Below are 24,636 nucleotides of genomic sequence, written 5' to 3' on the forward strand. Positions count from 1 at the left end.
TTGATCCTACTACTGTTGAAATCAATAGCAGTTTTTCCATTGCTCTCAATGAAAGTGGAAGCTGCTTATTTGAAAACCAGCTCTGATCCAGCAATTGGGGCATCTAATTTTGAAATATTCATTAATGTGAATGTAAAATAATAATTTTTTAAAAGAGACAGCCAACAAATAGATTCTATTCTAGGAACAGCAGTTCTAGGAAAGCTCAGTTTTTAAAGGAATGTTGACTTCAATTTGCAGGATGCAAAATAAATGACAAAAAAATAAGAGAGATGGCAATGGCTAAAGAGGCAGTGAGCTTAAACAGGGTTAGAAAAATTAATTATAATGTGGTAAATTGATGTCTTTCAAAAGTCATTGAGGCAGAAAAGGATGAGAGAGCACTGAGAAGCTCGAGATATACATTCTGCACAGGCTGAACTTAGTAGAGAAGGGTGCTTGAAAGCAGAAGTAATGATGATACACATCATGCTGCAAAAATAGTCCATAAAATCAGTGGTACAGCCATACAGTCATTCTTCAAGCAGCATTCCCATCAAGGTCAAAGACACTCTGAATGTGTACTTTGCTTTTAGTTTTCTAATGGAAAAAGAAGCTAGAAGAAAACACATTCAGTTACCATTCTAGTGAACAATTCAGTATGTTGACTCTTTAATCAAAGTTTATACGCGTTGGCCAAAAAAGAAGTATCTGCTTTGCTGTGGTTTCTGGCGTTCAGATGCAAGACAGAGCGTACATTTTAGCATGTATAAATATTTACAAACACATATCTGTGTGTACAGGCATACTTTGATTTTCCCCTTTCCATCAGCATTTGGAAAAACAGTGTTTGAAAGATTTGATTTTTAGAGACTATTAAATGAGGTGGCATCCACAATGGATTTGTCCTCAAGGCTCCTCCTGGAAGGTGTCACTGTGCATTGGTCGCTTGTCTTCGGCTGTAAGAAGCTTGGAGAGGATCATTACTGTAATCCCAAAGCAAAAACTGAACACAGTGTATTTTCAGATGTGTAATCCATGGGTTGTCTGTCAAAAAAAGTCAGTAGCTCAGCAGTCCTGGGAGTTGTGTCTGTTCTGACAACCAGCAGGTCCTGGCTATGTTGGCAGCCTTCCCTTACGGGCATCGCTCACTGTCTGCCCCCTCTGTGCAGCACCTCCCCTTCCTCTACCCCTCATTTTTTTGCATGTTATGAAGGATTACATTTCAATGCCAGTATTTTTTAAAGGGTATGGGTTATCTGAGGTGCAGGCTCCACGTGTGAAGATTGATAGCTGTAGCCCAGGGGATGGCCCAAGCTGAGCTGGCTGTGAAAGTGCTCCTCTTATGGCTGGTCTTGTGGTGTTTTCACCTGTGCACCAAAGACTGATTGCTTACAGGGGGCAGCGAGGGAGCCTGGGTTATTGCAGGGTGTTTGACCTGAGGAAATTTGTGCAGGGGACAGACACATGACTCTCCTGTGTAAGGGCCTCCTGGCCACACTAGCAAGCAGACACTTGAGGAGTGCAAAGTGCCCGTGCATGATCCCTTGTTTTATTTTTCCATAATTTTACCAGCATCGATTTCAAAGTCAATTACTCCCTCCTCAGTTAATGAGGGTTGGTACAAGTGTATGTGAGAGTAGTTCTGGTCCTGGCCCAGGCTGGATTTTTTTGGATCAGGCTCTTGCAATGTGACTGGGCTCAGCCCAGGGGCACACCATAAATAGCAGGCTTGACTGCTGCTTTTTATTTATCCATATTGAGTTCATCAGATGAAGCCAAAGCTTCCTGGGGCCATCTGAAGCTTCCTGGAGGGGGTACTCTCACAGTCAGATGTGGCTCCTGGAAGGCAGACGTGTGTCTCCGGGAGGCAGACATATGCCTCAGACTTGGATCGCTCCTTTTGGACTATGTGGTTGTAAGAGCATTTTTTCACAATATATTTCCTTGGGGGAATCTGATGGACTTAGATCTCGGATACCATCCCCACTAAGTGATACAGTAAAAATAACCTATTATTCTCTGGTTCTGACCTGGGCGGTGACAACATATTGTTTCAGCATCTCTGTCAGACTATTTCCCTTAAGAGCCATTTTAGCCTCACCCAGTGGGACATAGCTAAAGGAAATGAAACTCCAACCCCATTAAGGAAAAAGACAATGCCTTTCACTAAACAAACTTACTTTTCTTGGCTTTTCTTCGGCAGGGAGAATCGCCCGTACCCCCCACCCTTGCAGCCTTTGTGGACAGTTCCTGTAATTGGGAATGGCTGGGTGGACACCAATGGTTGGCAGCACAGGGGGATAAATCCGACATCCCTTGAACGTGACATGGGCCGGGACCACAGTCCCAGGTGGCTGCTTAGCGACAGTTCCTGTGGTACTGGTGGACCGTACGTGCCTGCCAGCCACAGCTGCCGGCCCTCCAGACACAATCAGGATTTTAGCAAGTCTGTACACAGTAAAGCTGGGCTGTTACTAATTTTGGGCAAGCCTTGGATAGGTAGTGTGCCCCACTATTGAGAGCTGGCGATTTGCTTCAAAGTTGTAGTGGCTCATCTGCCACTCATACAGTGAAACAACCCCAAAAGCAAGCCATGACCTTGAGGGTTCATGGACTGAGGGAGAGATCACGATCTGTCGTCACGCCCCAGCTAAGGCTGAAGCAAAATTTCCACTTGCTAATTAGGTTTTCAAGCGCATCCATTAATTTGGGGTATCTTGAGATGAATTAGAAATCCCTTTTTATAATGCAGTTCCACTCAGTTACAAAGAAAGAGTCTGGAAAGGCACCATTTCACATTTGTGTGTGGGTAATTGGGACAAACCACACGGTGATCACCTTGTCCCAGGGAGAGTCAGGGTTTACAGAATGCAATCTGTATTGGTCAGCCTTGCAAACTCTGGATAGAACTGACTAACACCTGGGTCAAAGTAAATCCGCAGGCAAGAGGATTAGAGCTGGCAGAAAAATAAAGAACTCTGTGTCACGAGATAAAAGTAGATTGCAAAAAATTGCCATTCCGAAGAGTTTTTAATCTTAGAGGTGGCTAATGCTGCAGGTCCCCTTAAGTTTTTTTACATAAGAAGAGCCTGTGTTCCCAGTGTTCTGTTTCGGGGTATTTCCAGTATCAGTCTCCCCAGAGAGCAGTTAAGCTCCTATTTCAAACCTAATCCTGCAGGGATCTATAAATCTATATATCTCTCTGCCCTCTTAAGCAGGTTTATGGCTGTCCCACCAGATCAGCAAAAAATTGTATGAAAAATAAGAACATACCCTAAACACTAGGTGTGAGCCTCTCTCTTCTGCACGCTTTCTCCCTCTGTTGATGAGTGTTTCAATAACCCCTGTGAAGAACAGCTTCCATGAGACGATCCAAATGCCCTCCATTCCTCAGCCCAGAATAGCCTGTTGCCTGATGGTTATGACATGCTCCTGCAAGATGAAAGATAGGGATTCAAGCAGAACAAATAGCAAAAGAAAGCAAAAACAAGTTTTCTCCATACCTGGTAGCTGTTGCAGTGAGAGCAGGACATCAACCACCTCTTCAAAGAAATGCAGTTGTGTCCACTTTTTTTTTTTTTTTCCCTCAAGAGAGGACAGTAGGGGTTTATGCAGGATGGTGCCCGTTTGGGGCTTGGTGTGAGATGCAGATGTCTCAGGGAGGTTAAGGCTGCTGTGAATCCCTTTTAGAGGCACCTCCATTAATCTCCATTCATGATACTCAACTCAAGTTAGCTACTGTGAATTAAGCCCCAAAAGCAACTAAGTGCCTAAAGGCTGTTACTGAGCTGGCCCTACCATTTTTATTCCATTATTGCTTTATCTCATACTGTGTCTCTAACAGTGACCAGCAGGAGACATTTTAGTGGAATATGTCCTGCCTTCATCCCCCTGCAGTGGTGATGGTCCATCACCCTGTGATTCACTTTCTCCTTCTGCGAGCTCTCTCTGCTGTTGATCACAAGGTATTGCAGTGCTCGTGTCACCCAGTACACTCACCAGTGGCCTTGTTTTAAAACCAGCAGAAAATCATAATGATTAACATTGTGGAGATGAAAGTCCCTCTTTAGATCACGGCCTGATAGGCAGCTGCTGTCGCAGTGCCTGCTTTGCGAAGGCCACCAACGTGCCAGTGGGGCCAGCGTGGAGCTGCTGTGGTTTGTGGCAGTGTTAGCCCTCCGAAACTTTCCGTGGGGAGTGGAAAGCATTACAGGTACAGTGATGCATATCTATCTCAAAATCATGTTCGGATTAAAAACTTCCTGCAGAGCTAATGTCAGCTCAGTCTTTGGGTCACTGCCACAAGCTCAGTCAGGTTAGAGATCAAAACAGGTGTGCAGGTACAGGGGAGGCTGGCAGCTATCAAACAGGATTATCTGCAGCATGATTTTTTTTATGGCTGCACTCATAGTGACATGTATAAGCAGTGAATGGTTGTGGTCTGGAACAAACTTGCTAGTTTGCCTGGTTCTGGTGAAAATTTCAGTATCAACATGCAAAATAACTGTATTATAGTATCAACTATGCAAAAATAACTGGTCAGCTCCAGCTGAACTCGCTTGAGTTATGTGGGGAATGAATTGGTCACATATGCCTGAGATCTCAGTTAACATAGAAGTTATGAGTTACTCCTAAATTGTTTTCATTAGAAAATCTTGGTTAAAAAGGCACTTGTTAGAATAATTCTTTCTGTTATTATTTTTGAATGTCTATGATTTTGATAAGTTATGTATATAAATTATTAAACCAGCAATGATTTAATATTACTCATGCCACTGACTTTTTAATTAACTAAGGAGCCATCATTCTCAGCAAACTGTTCCATTGCATAGGTGTGCATTTCACAATAATTGAATATAAAGGCTTCTTTTTGTCCCTTTATTGATGTCAAGGGAAAACAGTGCAGTTATGAAAATGGAATAAACTGAAAAGATTCCTTCAGTTCCTGCAGGCTGATTAGAACAAATGACTTTCCATTGCAGTTTTTATGAATGTATAGTTTTCTGAAAGGTTTATAGTACTTCAGGGAATGGAAATTGCAGGCAATAAATAATACAGGATCGCTCAGGTTATTGGGAAGTAGAAGAATGGGTTTTATCTGGAAAGGTGAGATTTACTATTCTGTATTTCACATGAATGTTTTAAAAGGGGCCAGACGCAGTGATTTGTACTTTATTTTGGGCATGGAAGCAGCATTAGACACTTGCCCAGGAGCACCACGTGCAGGAGCCAGCACGGGGAGCGTTCCTGGGGCACCCCTTCCCTGCAGGCAGCAGGTCAACAGTGAGCAGTGCCAGAGCTTCACAGCGCTCTGCACTGCTCTGGCTGCAGAGAGGTGACCACACGGTCAGGGGGACTTTGTCTCTCCTGGTCAGTGAAGTAACAGATATATTTTCCTATCTCAGCTTAATAAACAGCACTATTTTGCATGGAATGAGTTTGGCTAAACAGTTCATGCAGTGTTAGAGAGTTCAGTTGGAAAAGACTGTTTAATAAACCCCTCTTTTTTTTTTTTTTTTTTTCCTTTTTCTGTGTAGAAAGCAGAAATATGGCAACAAAGGAAAAGCTTCAGTGCTTAAAAGATTTCCACAAGGACATCCTCAAACCTTCTCCTGGCAAGAGCCCAGGGACACGGCCTGAGGATGAGGCAGAGGGGAAGCCACCCCAGCGGGAGAAGTGGGCGAGCAAGATCGACTTTCTGCTGTCCGTGGCGGGTGGATTCATTGGCTTAGGCAACGTCTGGCGGTTCCCGTATCTCTGCTACAAGAATGGCGGAGGTGAGTTTTTATTCCATGCTCAGGAATCTGTCTGTCTGCCCTTTTTCAGTGCCTTCATCCAGTGTTTAAGAAGACTCTTCATACATCTGGTTTTTGCCTCCTTCACCAGTATTCTGGAGAGATTGTTTCATCGCCAAATAGTTTTTATTAAAACTTTATTAAGGAAAAAGTCCAGCAATTTCAAATGTTGTGCTATTGAACCTTTCCTACTCTTTTACTTCTGCTACAACTGAGTCTGGGTTTTAACCAAAAGATATGCTATTAATATAGACCAGTAGGATTTCAGACCAGGGGATTTCAGAATAAGAGCAGTCTGAGCCATGTGAAAGTATTGTGTGCCTAACAATCTGCCATTGTTTTTGGAGATACTCACTTTAAAGAGGTAAGAAATGCCCTTTCCAGCCTATACTCATCCTTTTTACTGAGAAAATGAGCAAAAGTACCCCAGAATAAGATTATTGCATAGTGATATTATTGTATCAAATATCTGTGTTTGTTTATGTGTGCCTGTTGCCACTTTTTTGATGATCTTGCATAAGTTCATTCATTTAATCTCATTTTGTACTACTGTATTTTCTCAACAGGTGCATTTCTTATACCTTATTTCATTTTCCTGTTTGGGGGAGGTCTTCCTGTGTTTTTCCTGGAGGTGGTGCTAGGACAGTATACCTCCGAAGGTGGAATTACATGCTGGGAAAAGATCTGCCCTATTTTCACTGGTTAGTACATCTTGTGCTTCACTGCTTAAAGTCCCCTCTGTAAATAGGGTAGCCCCTCTGCTACATAGCAGCACCATTCCCCTCATGTCCATTAACTCAGCTATTTGCTCTAGTAATTAAGGGTATGATATTGGTTCCTGGAAAGGTAGAAGTCAGAGAGTCTGAAGGGAAAAGTGAGATATTGATTTTGATGCTATCAGTTTGTTAACTGGCAAAACTGCCATTAACGAAGAAAGAAATTGCATATTATGCCTTTTAAGGCAATTGCACATTTTGTTTACAGGTATCAGAGAAAGTGTTGTCTTGGAAGGCTAGGTGGCATTAATGAAACCATCTTTGAAATGCTATTTTGGTCTGGAAATCAAAATTTTTCTTCCATGTGCAAGCTTATCATTGGCATCATCCATCTGCTACTGATACAGTCAAAACCTGGACAGTATTTTTTGGTGGCATGCAGGAATAGGGCTTTGGTCATAACTGAGTAGGTCCTGGCATGTTGGTTTGATATTATCAAAGGGCCTTTTCCTGCTCAGTGATCACAGGAACAGTATGAAGACTCCTGGAAGTTGACTAGAAGGAAAAATGAAAGGTTAGAAAAGTGACGGAGGATGCCTGTCTTGTGTGTAGATTGCCCTTTACAGCCGGACAGCACAGGCAGAATCATTTGAAATAGCTACACTAAACATGTGGCCCTGTTCAAATCCCATTTGGAAAGAGTGGGCGCTTCACACTGGTGTGTCTCTATCTCTGCCACTGTTGCTGTTCCAGGCATCTCTCCCCCGATGTCACCCCAAGCAGAAGTGGGGGTTTTCTCTGAGGCTCACCCTCCCACCTAGTACTCAAAATGCTGCTGAAGCTGATGTAATTGTGCTGCTTTAGCTTAATTTTCTTCCTCCTCCTCCCACTTTTGTGAAAACAACTTTTTTTTTTTGAGGAGGAGGAAGGAGGAATGTTCCTTGTTTAAATAGCAATCTCCCAGGCATCCATAAAGTGTAGCTAATGTGACTAACTGTATATGCTGAAAGAAATGCAGATGCACAGAATAAATAGCACTTGCTCTGCTTGTTTCCATCTGATATGAAAATATTCTCTGGTGATAAAGACTCCTGCTGCAACAAGGTTTTAAACTGTGAAATATGAGGAAGCTATCCCAAGTGCTGGAATATCCATCAGAGTGATGTTAAAATAGGTTAGGATAGGTTCTTGTAACAAACAACTCTAAATTTTTAAAGGAAGTATTTTTATTCTGCCTGTGGTTCATAACTGGCAAACTGTAAACAGAGGTTGATGCAGGTAACCATGAAAGCCACAAATACCATGCTTCCTTTGCACAAGTGAAATTGAGGCAGAAACAACCACTTTCACATTTATTGCTTCTTATCTCATTCAAGAAATGTCTTTTTTTTTTTCCCCCCCACATAGACTGAGCCCAGCCAGTTGATAACTGAGTGGTGCAGGTGCTGTCCAGCTGAGCTGCTGCCAGGAAAGTTGGCTTGGGGGACAGTGTGGCAAGAATGAGGTTGCACACATAATACCTAAGAAATGAGATAGTGCAGCAAATAAGCAAAGCCTGATGCCTTGACTTCCCTCTACTAAACCTTGAAATAGCTGGGTTAGTGTTAAATTGGGTAGATTCCTGCAGTCCTTCCCTCAGTGTCAGCAATCCACAGCCAGAAACTCATCCCTGAGTGCCAGAGATGGTGGCAGGTCTGTGCTGATGTGTGGTTGAGCTGAGTTTCCATCAGCAGTAGGGTAGGGCAGGGTACAAGCCCACAACACAGCAGGAATGGCACCAGCCCCAGGAGATCACAAGGTGCAGCAGCTGTCACATCTGCACGTTTTTCTTTTCTCCCCCTGTCTTTCCAGGAATTGGTTATGCTTCCATAGTGATTGTGTCCCTTCTGAACGTGTACTACATCGTGATCCTGGCCTGGGGTCTCTACTACCTGTTCCAGTCGTTCCAGAGCGTCCTGCCATGGGCACACTGCCACCAGAAGTGGAACACGCCGACCTGCGTGGAAGACACTCTCAGGAAGAACAAAACGCTTTGGATATCGCTGAATGCCACTAACTTCACCTCTCCTGTCACAGAGTTTTGGGAGTAAGTACCCCCTCTTTATGGTGTGTTCAAGGAGCTTTTGGTGGCATGCTAGAGGTCAGTCCTGAGGTTTTATGGAAGCCCAGTAGGGAGTGTTAGATAGGAAAATTGCTCTGGGCATCAGTTTTTTGACCAGTGTTTGCTACTGGTTCTCACCTATCTTGAGACACACTGGTAAGTCTGGGAGTTGTGGAGGCAGGTGATAGATATGTAAGTGTATTTATCCTAGACCATACAGGGAGCTTTAAAAGCCCAGTACAACTTCTTCTTTGGAAGAAAATTTATTTCCTTCTTGGCTGGATTCTCTGCGTGTGGCAGGAGAGCACAAACAAGTCACTGCAGATGCCCTGATAGCAGGGATTTACAGTGGAAACAGTGACAAATCATCACCTTTGTGGTTGCCTCTTCCCCAGCTGTTAGCATTTGCAGTACACTTTGTGAAACTATAACACATTTCTCTTCAGTCTGACAACAATGTAAGGCTTTGACCTCAGTAATAAATCTGACAGAGGTGGTGAATGCTGTCCTGTATTCTAGGTTTCTCAGGTCATCTCTGTTACGTTTTTCTCTGCAGTCTCTGAGGAGACTGTTTTGCCAGATGCCTGAATTTCATCAGTCATAAGCTTCTTATTCTCATTTCTCTATTATTTTTTAAGTTTTAAATCATATTGCATAACGTGATCTCTGAACAGGCATGACCTCAAAACTCTGTGTGTTTATGTAAGTGTCAAAACATAGCAGCAGAGGAAGGCACCTGTAGGGAAACTTAAATCCAAAGTATCTTCAAATAGTTTGTTAATAACTTTTTTACTTGCTTGCTTGCTTGCTCTGATAGTCACTTATGGGTAGAATCAGTTTCTGGCCCAGCTTGGCTTTTTCAGCATGTTTAAAGTGCAGTTTCATCTCTGATCAACTTGTACCTACTTCTCTATTTTTAAAAATAAGCATCAGCCAAATCCCCAGCAGGAATCATGTTCATGCTGAAGATGTTTGGCATGCATTAGGTTTAGAAAAAAATGGTCTTAAGAACTGTGCTAAAATTTGTAACATGAGAGCCAAAATATAAAGGGGCAGATTGAATCTTGGATTGGTAGTTTGTCAAAAGGCTCTGGTGGCTGGTGTGAGAGACAGTGCAGCTCTGAGAGCAGCATTTACACCATGAGCTCTGCTGTTTCCATGTTTAGAGGCAGCTGCTTCCCCAGGTGAATTCCTCCCTTGTAAATATGGAGGAAGTTGGAAAACTATTATTAAATGGTACCTTTGGATATTTTGGGGGAACTGAGAGGCAAGTTCCAGTATAAGAGGAGCAGGTCTCACTCCTTTGAACTCTCCCACAATGACTTGGGACTGAAGGCCTTGAATCCAAGTGAGTGACTGGTTTGGTCGTGTGTTCCAAGGTCTTCTCAAGGCCTCCCAAGGAAGCAGAAGTCCACAGTGCTGTCTCTGAAAGTAGTTCCTCCCCTAGAGTCCCAAAGCACTGTGCTCATCATCGCTTTTGTGCAGTAATTTTGCTGAGAGTCCTCTTGTACCTCAGAGCAGCTGTGAGCTTGACAGCTCCTGCTGTGGCCATGGGATTGTCCTGCTGCTCTGGAAACTCCTACTCCTGTACTGCAGATTTGTGGGCCAAATTGTCTCCCTGAGGGCCCCAGGCAGCATGTTCACTTCAGGAGACTGAAGATATTGCAACAGAAAGGAGCTGGGAGCTGGGAAAGGGCTTGTAAAACAGTGAGGGCTCAGCACACTGGGGAACAGCAGAGCTCTCGGTGGATAACACAGCAAGTGTGTGATAAAGACTGTTATGGCAGGGCAGCCAAGGGTAAGGGGAATGATGTCCCCATGGCAGCATCTTTGTGATGGAGTTTTAGTTAACTTCCCTCTAAGGGAAATCAAGTCAGAACACTCCTCTGCAAGCTGAGCCAAATCCTCCTGTAGATGTAGTCAGGCTGGAGGGGCCTGAGGCTGGACAACAAATCCTTGATCCTCACACACTTTGCTGTCCTCAGCTGTGCCCTCACTGTGCCTGTAGCAGAGTTGGAGCAAAGGTTGCTCAGCGATTAGTGCTTCTGGAGTAGCTCTCCCTGCACTTTGCAGCCACTTTAACTTCTGTCCTCAACAGTTTTAGATGCTTTAAGCTGAACTCTTCCCTGGAGTCTTCCTAGGGAGGAGTTTGGCTTTGTAATCCTACTAGGACAGACATACTGCTCATAATTCACTGTTTCATCATGGGCAAAACTGCCACTAACAGAGCAGGCTGCCTTCAGGAGTCATGACACTTGGAGGAGTATTAAAAATAGCTGCTGTCTCTGCATAAATAACTATTGATGTCTTAAAGTAAGAACAGAGATCATGCAGCACTGTTGTAATTAAAGTAGCATAGCTTTCACATGGTGCAAGCATTGAATATCCCCCTTTTTATTTTTCCTAGCCATGCTACTATTCTTTGCAATTCTGAAATTAAAAATATTTTTAAGAACTTTCAGGTACTGGTCCACCATAGACAATACTGGCTGCCAGCCAGCCAGCTACTGATATTGAAAGGACAGGTAAATAATTAGTCTTTAACTGGAGATATCCATCTGCATTGTGGCACAATTAATTCCAGTTTAATTCAGAGGTTTGGGAGTATTTGGTTTCTGAAACCCAATGCAATTTTTATTGTGGGACATATATATATAGTGTCCTCATCAGTACTGCTTTGTAAAACTAGTGCTGCCCAGGTATAATTGACCACCTAGATGCATTAACCTCTTCACGCTGAACTTCTTAGCCTGGCTGGACGTTAGTGCTGCCTGACATTTCAGTTCATTTGAATTAATGTTTTGTGCAAATCACATGCTTGCTTGAGCAGCAATGAAAGGGGGTTAAGAAAATCAGGCTTTATATCAGGAGATTTACCTCTTGGTATCACATGCTTCAGGTCTTATTTCTGAAGATTTTATTTTGAAGTTCAAAACCTTAAAGGCTTACGCACATTAATACATAAGGGATAAGTGTAATAGGGTAATTATGGTTGAACAAAACCTCTGATTGTCTGGTGCTGGCCAAGTGTTTATAAATATTTGGTAATCAGCAGACTTTATTTGTCCAAATCCCAAGAAAGACCATCACATGCTAATGGCATGTAAGCCTAAAGGGAGCAACACAAAAAACTAAACAAAATCCAGAGCAGCTGTCTCTGCCTTTAAGAGCTTTAAGAGCAAACTTGAGGGTTTTTAAAATTGTTTTATATTCTCCATTTAGTATTCTTCTGCACAACCTCTTCAGTGTTAATTATTCTTGTCCATCCAACATGAAAGGGTGCTTCACCTTCCCTGGTTTGAAAAGTCCTGTCTGCATTACATGATTAATGAGCTGGAATATCCCCCAAGGATTGCATAACTCTCTTCGTTTTATTTTTGTTTATGTTGTAGAGCCAGTTACAGCTCCTGTTACATTTCCATATTGCACACACTAGAACATATTGGTGTTCAAGGGTCAAGAGCTCCTGTTTACAGCAAACTCAGCCCCAGCGTGTTGTCCCATTGATTATATATGAGTGATAGTTAATGACAGCATCACTCTATAAATCTGAGTGAGTAACAGCTCCGTATGTGAGCGGTGTGAAGGTAGCTGAGTGGGCTTGGCTGAATCTCAGTAGCAGGGGGGTTATGTAACAAAATTGAAGAGTTATCAATGCAGCCCAGCTCATGCTCCTTTCTGAATTTGAATTCACAGAGTCACAAATCCAGGTTGAGTGCTGCAAAATTTTCTGCAAAAATATGTAGGGCTAGAAGTCATAAAACAATTGTAATGCTGAAGCTCCCCTGGTAATTCTGAGAGTATTCCTTGAGGAAGTCAGTCTTTGTGAGATGGGATAAGTGAAAAAAGCATAGAAAAGCAGGATATCTGGCTCTCAGTAGCCCACTGGGGTGTCCTCAAAAAAGTCTTTGAAGAATTGCTGAGGCAAACTCTAGGAGAGTTGGCCACTTGCTTTTAGTTTGGCAGTAAAAAGCAAAGAAGTCTTAGCTGAATGTATTAATAAAGCTCCCTGTTCCAAAAGGCATTCGCAGTTAATTATTCACGGTTTCCTGAGAGCCAACTCTATAGATTGCCTTTTTAATATGAACTGCCCCTTTGATTAGAAAATTGCCATTTATTTTTTAAAAAGGCACAGAAGGTTGCGGCTGAACTTTGTCATCTTATAAATGTATTTTCTTCTTTTGTATATGCACAGCAGGTTTTTCCTTTGTTTCTTTAGGCTCAGGTGAAGCAGGATTGCAACTTTATGCCAAATATTCATTACTGAGGGGTTTCTCATAACTATTGAATAGCTGTGCTGATTAGAGCAGACTTACCCTGTCTGGTGCCATTTGTCCTTTTCCATAACAAAATACACACACGTTCAGAGAGAATAAAGCATTTGGTGTGAGAACGCGGTCACACAGGTAATCCAAGTGAGTTTGGCAAACAGAGACGCAAAAACAGATGGGCGAGGGTTTGAGTCCTATTAAACTGGCCAATCCAGGGCTTTTTCTAAAAACTAATTGCAGGTTTTCCATCAGTGATTTCATTCACAATTATTTCCATGGTAATAGCACAAAAAAATTAAAAAAAAAAAAATTCATTAGTTCAGGGGAAAACCAAACCACCATGGTCTGTCTTGTACTGGATCCCCATGCAAAGCTGTGCACACCACACACATGAGCCTGACCCAGCACCCAGCTCTGGGCTCTGCTCTCCATGACTCTGGTGAATGAAAGTGCCTGACTTTTACAGCTGTCTGAAAATAAAATGTAACTAATAATTAATAAAAAAAATTGTTAGGTAGCAAGTTCACTTCTGTAGTCTTGGGGCAGGGCATTTCTGTGGTCAAACTGAGGTCAAAACTTGACTAAAAAAACCTTGCAGAAACTATTTTTTTTTTTTTAAATTTTTGAAATTATTTCAAAAATAGTTTAAGTATTTAGTTGTAAGTCATTGGAATTTTGAAAAAAGAGAAGCCTTAATGAGTATTTTCCTTCTGGATCAGAGTCTTTTAATGGTCAGATGCTGCTTCCTTAAAACACAGCTCAGGAATTACTTTTTATTTATTAACTTAAATGAGGGAATAAAGTTTCCCAAATAATCTGGTGTTAGCTAAATGAGACCCTGGTGTTTGGGGTGCTGAGGGCAGGTGTCAGCACCTGGGCAATGTTTGTTTGGGGGGCCCCAAGGGGAGAACAGATAAGTGATCCAGCCTTCACTCTGCACAGCTGCATGGCCTGACACTTCCCTGCACTGCTTTTTCCCTTTCCTCCCCGTGGCAGCGTTGCTAATGAACTGAAAAGGAGCAGAAGCATGTCAGGTCAGCTGCCAGTGTCCATGGTGGAGACATGGTGTGTACTGCTGCCAGGCAGCTTCACTGGGGCAAGTTGGTCTTCGATCTTCAAGAAATCAAATACTTTTTTCATCTCATATTGGGGTGGTCCTAGGCTGCTAAAAGGAGCTTAAATTTTTTAACTGTTGTGTGGTATATTGAATTAAGGAGCCCCACAGACATAGGGGAGATGTAGGGTTGCAAAGCACAGCTTTGGTCACATGAGCCATTGGCTTAGCAAGTATTTTGAGAGCAGAGATGTGTCTGTGCATCAGCTGCCCTCCACACCATCGTGTATTCTCAGCCATCACAACCAGAGTCTGCATCAGCTGAGCTCCTGCATCTCTCTCGTTTTGTTTTCTTCAAATATTCAGGCGCAATGTGCTGAGCTTGTCCTCGGGAATTGAAGATATTGGTATTATCAAGTGGGATCTAGCACTGTGTCTCCTCCTCGTCTGGGTGATATGTTTCTTCTGCATTTGGAAAGGAGTCAAATCCACTGGGAAGGTAAATGCTCTTTTACCCATTCTATAATCATTACAGTTAGAGATGTTAGGAATACTAAATAATGCTGTTCTTGAAGATATTCACCATTTCCTGGAAAAAATGTATTTTTCCATTGCGTAAGAGAAGAATTCATATTCAGCTGACTTTTGAAAGTCATTACCAATGTCCAAAATGCCTGTGAGTCAAGTAGCCATTACTGGAAGTGCATCAAGAAGCAGATACAAGCACAGATAGAGCCCCACTTCGGCTCTCAGAGGATGAACATCCCACTGATGTCATGAGTGCAGAAGATCTCAGCCTTGTGATGGGTGGTGCTCTGCACTGTGTGTCTGTGTTCCTACTCCAGTCCAGTTTATCCCAGTGCAGCAGGATGGATGTTAACATTACTGTGGTAGGGGTGTTGTGGATGCACAGCATTTTTGAAATGCCGCTCGCTTATGGAGGAGCTCTGTGTAGATACACAAGACTAAACTTAGGTAGTCGCTCAGGAGCATTGTCACTAACAAAGATCCTGCATAGCTTGTGGGTTTGGTCCCATCACATGCTATTCAGAATCATGTTTTCCTGTAAAGTATAACAGTTTCCTCACTCCTGAACATCCTGCTCCATTGCAAGTCTTGGTCAGTCAATTGGTGCGAAGCACAATACTATTCCCCCTTGCATTCAGTAGTGTTTTTATACCTATTTTCATAAGTTTTGAAGCCATTTTGTTTGTCTAATTCTTAGCTTTCAATCTTGTTGCTTGAGGCAGTGTTCAGATAAGTCTGACAGGCAAGGAGGGGTCTCTAGTTCTATAAGTTCCCCACATTTCTTCTCAACTAGGTGAAAGGAAGTGACACCATTAGTGCCCTTCCTAAGAAAAAGGCCACAGTATGAACTCCTCTTTTATAAGTCCCCAGAGAAGCTGGGGGGAGAAATTCCAAGTGCCTCAGCTGCAGAGAGAGCATCATTTAGCAGTTTTAGCTTATTGTGCACTGCAGAATCAACCAGGAGACAAAACTTTGTAGAAAGCCAGACCTCCTGAGTTCCACTGTTGACTAAACCACTTACTTTACTGCAGTCTCTGCCTTGCTTTCTGTGATTTTTTTATCAATGAGCCTCATTAAAAAGCTGGTGCCTTACCCTGGATTCCCACCACCTTTCCCCTGAAGAATAGCTTCCATACCTCTAAAGGATGCATTGACAAAAATGTTTGCTTCTCTATTCCCTCTGAGTGTTGTGACTCAGTGAGGAGATTGTACAAGTTTTATAGTAAAGGTGGATGCAGTAAATCTCCTGCAGCAGCAGGGTGGAAGTGAACATTCCCGCAGCACCTTTGGCAACCCTGGTGTCCGCTCAGTGAAGGCTCCGGTAGCACAGAGAGACATTCCAATCTCCCCGTGGTACTATTTCCACTCCCCATGAAGATAAAAGGTTGAAAGCAGGTCTGTGAAAATCAGTTCTCTCAAAACCCGTGTTCTCTGCAAATCCTGCAGAACGGTCTCATGTCTAAAACAGGGCGGTTGGTAGGAATTCACTCACCGCTCCCTGCGGCAGCGGAGCTCATGCGGGTGTGCAGCCAAAGACCAACAAAACCATTGGAACGTCTCTGGCTGACTCCATTAACTTTGGGGTCAAACAAAAGTAAACTGTAAACTCTAATGGAGGGCTTGAATTATTTGAGAAGTCTAGTTTACTTTAGTAGAGGGTTGTTTATAGCACTTCCCTGCTTTCCAGTGTGTTAATGGCTCTTTGGAGAGCAGGGTGGGGGTGGGGGGAAGATGTAGTCTTAAAATCCTTTAGTAAAGCATTGGAAAAATAAATATGAAATCATTATGAAAAATATTAGTTATGCTTAAGCTTTCAACAATGTGCTTGATCTTGAAAATTCCTGCAGCATTGTGAGAGAATCCCTTCCTGCAGTGCAAAGACCTGAGTTTTTGTTCATTCAGTTCCTGCAAGTACATCAAAGCTTTTTTTTTTTTTTTTTGTAAGAAAACTTTGATTTTTTCATAGTCCTGGTTTATTTTTAAAAAATAGGAAGGTGCAGAAATCCCCCTTCTATGCTGGTTTTGGTGAAACTAGGCTAATGTGCAATACGTGTTATTTGTGGAAAATATACAGAAAATTCAAAGAGAGAATTGAAAAGGGCATGTGTGAAAAAATTTCCTTTCATTCCATGAAATCAACCCTACTCTGTGAATTACTATGGCAATGCGGGCTTTGAGTTCTCCTCGTTATTCTCAGAGGACATACTTATGAAGAAAAATGGAGCATCCTGTGAGCTTTGCAGTAGTTAAGCAAATTCTGGAAAACAAAAATACATTTTAACTTATGGCAGCAAACTGTAATTACCTGGGGGAATCATCTGACTCCAAGAAAAATGCCCTTTCTTGGACAGTAGTGATTGTAGCACAGCAGTTATATAAAAAATGAGAGAAAGCACTGATGAGCAAAGAAAGCAAAATGTTAGAGGTCAAAAAGTGTGGGTCTAAAGATAGAACTGTCCAAATGCAAGCTCAATTAACCCTCGTGCTGGAGATGAAAGCAAAGGGCTCTTTCATCAAATGAATGAGGAGATAACAAGAAGAGAAGAAGTAGGCTGTTATTCAAAGAGAGTGGGAATAGAGGTTAAAGATAATGAAGACATATTTTCAAACTGGATGAATAGAGCCTTAGTTTCCAGTAATGATGTCGCTGAATAGGCAGCAAGGGCAAGAATGAAGTTATAGGACTGGAAATTACCACTGTTGAGGCTGATGCCAACCTGAAGGGCTTGATGTGTTCAAGGAGATGGGAAGGGAGCACGGACTAAATTGCCTTCATCTCTGAGCACAGTCCCTGGGGAAGCTGACTGTTGGAGCAGCAGTGGGGCTGCACAGCAAGGTCAGAGGTAGCAGCAGAGCTTGCAAAACAGTTTGAAGTTTGTACGTTTTGAAGTTCCAATAAAGAATGAAGTAATAATGTTTCAGGGGCCCTCAGTGAGGAAACCTTTTCACTTCCCTGGCAGAGGTGCACTTGTGATGTGAGGAGGACAAGTGCAAAGGCAGAATTTGAACAAAAGTTATGAATTGTATAAAATCGTGTCTGAGTGATGTGACCATTGACTGGGGCCCCTGGAGGGATTCATGCATTGCCTTCAGGCCTAAGGCAATAAGGTGTTAAAGACCATGAAACTAAAAGTAGACACAGAAACTCAGGTTGGACCTTTTTTAAGTATGAGGGGGCTTTGAATTCCCATTGTTAGACCTCTCTTGGTTCTGGAGCTTTGGCTGCCATAGACTAAACATTCCATTTTTTTTCTTATTTTCAGGTAGTGTACATCACTGCCACATTCCCATTCATCATGCTCCTTGTTCTACTCATCCGTGGCGTGACCCTGCCTGGAGCTGCAGAAGGCATCAAGTTTTATCTTTACCCTGATATCTCACGGTTAGCTGACCCACAGGTACAGAACCACGAGTGGGGAGCGGGATGATTTCCTGTGCAAAGGGGGATGGTGGAGGGTGATGGTGCTGATGTAATGGTAATCATCTTTTTTTCCAGTCTTTAGAGGTCCAAATATAGCACGAACTTTATTGCTGGGTTATATTTTCCAGAGATCTGCTTGAGAAGGTCACTGTTAAATGCGTTAATGCATCTTTCCATGTGTATGTTTTTGTGTGTATGCGTGTGTATTTTTTTTGTGTCAAAGGACTCTGAGACTGTAGACTCTGTCCCGTTATACAATCTCAGCTTTCTTGTTGGTAAGGTAAGGGAGATGTATTTTTTTAATGAGGATAGTCTTTAGTTTCAAAGGAGAGACACGTGAGCTTCACAGATGGAACAGCAAGCGACAACTGTGAGTACCAGTGTCACTTATCTCCCACCGCTCCATAGGAGGAGACTGGGAGAGAAGTGAATGAAATTATAGAAGAATGAAAACCCATGCAAAGGTCAAGAAAATGCTTTCTGAGGCACAGGAGCTACTGTTTGCTTAGCCCTGGCTAGTGGGAGCTAGGCTTACTCTTTCTGTATAGATAGAAATTCTGTCTGTGCTCACAGAGTGCAAGTATGGGACACTTGAGCAGATCAGCATTGTTTCAGCCAACAGTGTTCATGTGAGAAATGAAAAGAAACCCAAAACAATATTCCCCCATGATAAAAGAAAGAGAAACAAGGGATCTTTGAAACAAATAAAATTTTGTTCACAGTGATAAGAAATAACATCTGTCTTTGCTATTTCTTTCTAAATAGTATTTTGTTAAAATAAAACTCCAGTGGTTGCTAAAGAACTGAAGGAGGAAAAGGGTAATTGAAAGAAATGTAAGGAAAATTTGGTTCATTGTCTAGTCTTTGCCTCTTTTACAAGACACCCTTTTCACAGGAGACACTATATTTTGTGATTTAATCTTCTTTTATGGGACCCTATCATTTTTATGACCTACTGTTAGCCGTAACCAGAGTGTCAGCAGATAATGTAGGAGAGGTTCATGTGAGCTGGCCAGCTCCTGCCCACGGTCTAGCAAAAGCATCGCTCTGAGGAGACAGCAGTCAGCAAGGTGCTGGGAAGTGATGGTGGGAGGGAGGAGGTAATGGTCCTCAGTCTACATCTCACTTACTCAAATTCCTTGGTGGTTTCCACTGGTGTTAGCAGACATGAATTTGCAGCAAGAAGAGAACAGATGGGATTCAGAGGATGTGTTTTGATAGCTTGCTATGTATTTACTAGCCAAGAAGTTCATAGTGTACGGTTATTTCACTCTGTATGTGGGTTTTTTTTAATGTAATCAAGACAAAGAATTATGAGACCAAGATCAGATATGTATCTTATAAAGTGCATTGTATTTTGCTTGTTTTCCCCCCACCCCTATGGCTTTTTATCTCACTTTTGAACAGGTACAAAAACAACCAGAAAGCTAGAAAAATAAACAAACCAAATATACAAACCTGTTTCTCAAGCTTTTCACATCCTCAGTTTAAGGAATCTGTCGGCTGACTCTAACTGAAATGAGTTACAAGAGAAATGAGCAATGTTATAAATACTTGTGCATTTCCTATTGCACTGAAACACGTTTATTGTTGCGCCAACAGGAAGGATCAGCTGAATGACTAAGAAACTAGAAATACTGAGCATCTCTGGGGAGGGGAAACAGGAACTATTGTAGAGATTATGTTCTTCTGGGTTCTGATGCTAACAATTTTCTTTTCCTTGTGAAAACCAAATTTACAAATGTGTTGTTCTCTTTCCCTGTCTCCCTGGTCCTTTAGCTCTCACCCTCAATGGAAACAATTAGTTTGTTGATTTTGCTTAGTTTGAACTGTGTGTTTGTGTTGATTGTTGCAATGCAACAATGCTGGTAATAACAGTATTTCTATCTTTCCCTTTAGGTCTGGATAGATGCAGGGACACAAATCTTCTTCTCATATGCAATCTGCTTAGGAGCAATGACTTCCCTGGGGAGCTACAACAAGTACAAATACAACTGCTATAGGCAAGTTTCCATCCAAGGGGGTTTAGTGTTTTAGCTAAATAATGTAAATAAAGTAGGGACAATGGGTTAATTTTTTTTTAATTAACTTGCTCCATGACATATGTGTGACTTAGGGACTGTTTGCTGCTGGGATGCCTGAACAGTGGTACCAGTTTTGTGTCTGGCTTCGCAATTTTTTCCGTCCTGGGCTTCATGGCACAAGAGCAAGGGGTGAACATTGCTGATGTGGCAGAGTCAGGTACGATGGTGTTGGTGGCAGTGGTGGTGGGCACTGCCGCCCAGCGTGTGAGCAAAGTTCTGCAGACCCAATCAGCTAACATTAAAGTGATAAAACAGAACAAGATTTCCCATAATTGCCAGAAAAAATAAGCACGTTGTTGATTTGGGCTTCAATCTAGAGCAGTGAGGGTTAGCCGGGGTTGTACTGTCTACTCGGTCTTGATTTACAGGACAGCAAATACATTTCCTAGAGTGTGCTAATCCATTTGAGTTGATATTAGAGCTGAGATAACTACACCATTATCCAGGGTCCAGAATGTCATTGATTCAAGAATTTATTCCATCCTTCTTTTCAGACTACCTTTATTTTCATTCAAATGCAAATTGACAGTGTTTTATGTATTTTTCATAGCTTAGTGTTGCTTGCTCACAGCACTAGAGTAGGATCAGTACCGTGGCCTTTTGAAGGGACACACACACATTCATTCCCAAATCTCACTGAAAGGCAAGAGAAGCCGGAGAACTCCATCTCCAGGGTTTTGTGGACCATTTCACCTGCAGGAGCTCTAGGTGTTGCAATCCTGCATTTGTCCTCTGTAGTTTCAGTGTGAGGTTCACAGAATTGTCAAATTCCATTTCGAAACATGAACTTAGGCTCCTCCCATATTTCAGAAGTGTCCTTCCCATTAACATTCAGCTATGCACGTGCAGAGGTAGAAGCTCAGTCCTCATAGCTTGTGACTGTATCTCAAACAAAACAGATGACATTTTTCCTCTGTGCATTTCTAGTCCATGAGGGCAGGTGTAAGCGTGTGTTTTCACATAGAACAGACAGATGAGTTGGGAATTACCACGGAGAAATAATGAATCGGGCCTTGACAGCCATGAGGCTTAAACCAGATTCTAGTAATAACAATGTCACCTGAGTGCACTTTTGATATTTCCTTCTAATTTTTGAGAACATTTAATTCACCTGCATAGTATTTGAAAGCTTTCTTCTGCAAACATGCTATTAAAATGAAAAAGTCTATATATCTTCTAATTACATGGCTCTGGGAGTTAAGTCTTTAAGAAAAATGTCTCACTTCACAAAGGCTAATGAAAAACTCATGGCATTGATGGCACCACTGGATTCTTGGGTGGCTGCAATTGGCATAGCTCTTGCAAGTGCAGTTAGAAACAAGCTTGGCCATAATGCTTATTTTGATCGGAGGTTGATTGCTTTGTTTGGAAACAGGAAGCAAGGGAATAATCCTATTAAATAAATCATAAATAGCCGCTTTTTTTTCAATTTTAATGTAGGTAGATCAATTCCAAGAGCAGCATTTTAAAGTATTTGTACATTAGGTTTTTCTCTGGTCAATATTTATTCTAATTTTTATTATTATATCTCTGATAGAGGCAGCTACATTCTCGTCACTTGACATTTTTAGAATTAAACAATTCTATAGTAACACTGGGTTGTTAAGTAGTCTTTAAACACAAATTAACTCAGTGTTTAAATAGCCTTTTTCCAACACCTCAAAGAGCATTTTTTTAAAGGAGGGGTTTAAAAGATTATTATAGGGACAGCAAGGGCACAGATTAGCTTCTGAACTCGGCTTTTGATTTTTTTGCATATTTTGTTGTCTATTCCTTTATTTAAATCTGTCACCAATGGCCAGAGATTGCAACTGTCTCACCATGTCGTGGGTGCCCAACACTGCTGGTCTTTGGCTAAGTCCTAGGGGACATTTCTATGTGACAGTAAAGACTACTGAAAATATCCAAATGTATCCAGACCACTTTCCATGTGTTTTCTTGCTGCCTTTCTCAGAGAGATAAGTGCAGAGCTACTGAAGACACTTGGTCCCTCTGGGATGAGTGTCCCAGGACCTGCATGGGGCTCTGGGAGAAGTTTTCATTGCTTCTTCTCAGCACAGAAGGATTTAGCAGGTGCTTGAGCCCCTCTTTTCTGGCCTTGCCTTTTTTTGGTTTCTTTTGATGCAAGGTCAGACCTGCTCCCCTGGGTCAGGAAAAAGTGACTAGAGGTGCTGCCACTTGGCTGCAGCGCTTGGCAGAAGATGTTGTTCACAGGGCTGAGACCCCATCTCTGCCCAGTGAGTTAAATTCCTCCTGCCCTATCCACGACACCATTTGTTTGCACTCCTGAAAGCCATGGGGACATCAACAAATTTGCTGACAGCAGAACCTCATGGCCACATTTTTTCCCAGTGCCAAATTCAGTGTTGGTGCTGTGTGCCTGGGACACACTTGTCAGCCAGGGCTGGCTCCTGCTGAAAGCACTGGTCTCTGCTGGCCTTCACTGGCTTCAGCAGGTTTACTCAACAGTTAACTCAGACTTATCTGAATCCTCAGTGAAAGCAGATTTTAAATAAACAGCTTTTATTTTCTTTTCAGAAATGTTTTTAAAGATAGAGAGGAAAGCAGTGGGGGCTCAACAAAACCATAGTGAGTCCTGTCTAATCCGTGTGACCTCTGTTTGGCTGGAGAAAATACTTTAACACCCATGCAATTTGTAGCACTGTTACACCAGCATGAGATTTGCCTTTTTTTTTTTTTTTTTTTTTTAATTCCATTTGCAAACAAATTCAGATTAAGTATGTCTGACAATAGTGCCTTGGGTTTCCTGGTGCCTGCCTGGTCTCTGCCTCTGCAACTCTCCAGCCATGCCACAGCACCCCATGGCAATCGGCCAGTGCGTGGGCTGGGATCATGGCAGTCCTCACTGGCTTTTAATAGCAGCCACAAGTGCTTCACTTTTGCAAAACACCCTTCAAAACAACAGGGTTTCAAATTAAAAACAATTTTTAGATTATTTATATTTCGGTTGAGGGCCTGCCAGGAACATTTTCTTTCACACGGACTTTTCTTTTTATATTTCAACACTTAGTTTCAAAGGAAAATCAAAATTAGCTCAGGGCTTAGGGCACTTGGTATTAGTTGGTATCACAGTGCAAGAACAGTTTCACTGGCCAAAGCATACAGAATTGCAGCAAATTTTGCAGTTTCATATCTGTCTCATCAATTGCACAGATGAGCTGCAAATGCCATCTGTTAGGAGCTCTCCCTCAGAGAGGATCTACTGTATCCACTGAATTAAGGGGGAAAAAAATCAAAGCTCCCCAAAATTTGAGACATTCACCAATTTTTTGGTATCTTCTGTCGTATAAAATCTTAGTTGTGTTTCATTTAAAATAAAATTAGTTGTTTGGTTGTTGGCTAATTTGTATTTATTTATGTTCAAGTATTTTCAGTGACTTAAAGTTTTCTTTAGTTTGAAAAAAAGTCATCTCGTTTTACCTCTTTCTCTTGCTTCTTTTTCCATCTTGTTGGAAAGGAAAAGTGGGAGGTAGGAAGAGAAGTGTTAGATATTTTTCTGTACAGATCAGAGATAAGATTTTTTTGGCCCCACACTGCAGCATCTTTAAAAAAATTTCTTTTCCCATTGAAATTTACATGAATCCACTTGAAAACTGGAACTTTGAAGGCTCCTCAAAGTAAACAAGCAGATGAGCCAGGCATTCCTGGTTTCGCTCTGAATCTGCCCTCAGAATTTTTTGTCAGCCTCACCATATTTCTTCATCTCTGAGAGCCTGCCATAAATGCCAAGTTGCCAGTGTTCCTGTCTCCCACGGGTGGAGGGCTCTTCCTCTCCCCACAAAAGCTCTCACAGAGGACAGCTGGTAGCACCTGGCTCCAGGTGAGGGTGCTTCTGGAGACGAGCAGTGCACCTGTGCTCCATGTGGGGGTACAGTGAGGTGACACCTGGTCACAAGGCAGGCGAGACCCCCCTAGGGAGGAGCACTCCACACATTGGGCTCCAGAGCAGAGAACCTGGGCACTCAGCCCCAGGCACTCAGCTCCAGCCCCACTGGTCCTCCCACACTTGCAGCCCATCCTGCAGTTGGGGGTGGTGATGGTCACGCTCGGTGTCACCGTGGCAGGTCCATGTAGGCTGGCCTGGATAGGGGCAGATGGTGTAACAGCATGGGGAAGCAATTTTACACAGAGTGATTTTACACCCCAGCAGTTCCTAACAGCAGTTTTCTCAATTTTCAGTTGATAAAATTAGGAATAGCCTGATCATTCAGTGCAGCAGGGAGGGTTTGCAGAAGAGAAGGAGCAAACTCCTTGGAGTGCAAACCCCAGTTTAGAAAAGCCTTGCAAGGTTTGGAGGTTGCATACAGAGGGAGGCAGTGGTTGCATTAGTGGAAATCCCAGGGAATGCTTATAGCAGAGTCCCCTTCCCTGCATGCAAAAGAGTTTCATCATCATCATCTTCATCATGACCATGTGGGCTAGCAATGGGATTCTGCCATTCCCTTGGGTCACCCCTTGTCCCCTGGCCCCCAAGGCTGTCCTGTGTCCATGCAGGGCAGGTGTAGGACACCTCCATTATTGGCATGTTTGACACAGATGTTAAAACTGGAGATCTTAGCACTGGCCTCGGGGGTTTGCCTGTGGAAACCACTGTAGTCATGCGTGCTTCGATTTCAGATAAAAGAGCCAAACTGTTTCATTTCTGGTATTTCCAGCTGCGTTT

The 24,636-nt window shown here is 42.5% G+C and overlaps 1 protein-coding gene across 17 annotated transcripts in view; it reads left to right on the forward strand.

Moving 5' to 3' along the window:
* Positions 1–24,636, forward strand: part of SLC6A6 (solute carrier family 6 member 6) — a 57,727-nt gene that overhangs the window by 18,504 nt on the left and 14,587 nt on the right. For all 17 annotated transcript variants that reach the window (XM_058845428.1, XM_058845433.1, XM_058845434.1 and 14 more), the window contains 7 exons: positions 5,520–5,759; positions 6,344–6,478; positions 8,345–8,579; positions 14,286–14,418; positions 17,711–17,845; positions 19,768–19,871; positions 19,985–20,109. In XM_058845428.1, coding sequence (XP_058701411.1) covers positions 5,520–5,759; positions 6,344–6,478; positions 8,345–8,579; positions 14,286–14,418; positions 17,711–17,845; positions 19,768–19,871; positions 19,985–20,109 — 1,107 coding nt within the window. The remainder of the gene's footprint in view (positions 1–5,519; positions 5,760–6,343; positions 6,479–8,344; positions 8,580–14,285; positions 14,419–17,710; positions 17,846–19,767; positions 19,872–19,984; positions 20,110–24,636) is intronic.

The sequence above is a fragment of the Poecile atricapillus genome, chromosome 9 (assembly GCF_030490865.1).
Source record: "Poecile atricapillus isolate bPoeAtr1 chromosome 9, bPoeAtr1.hap1, whole genome shotgun sequence".
NCBI classification, from domain to species: Eukaryota; Metazoa; Chordata; class Aves; order Passeriformes; family Paridae; genus Poecile; species Poecile atricapillus.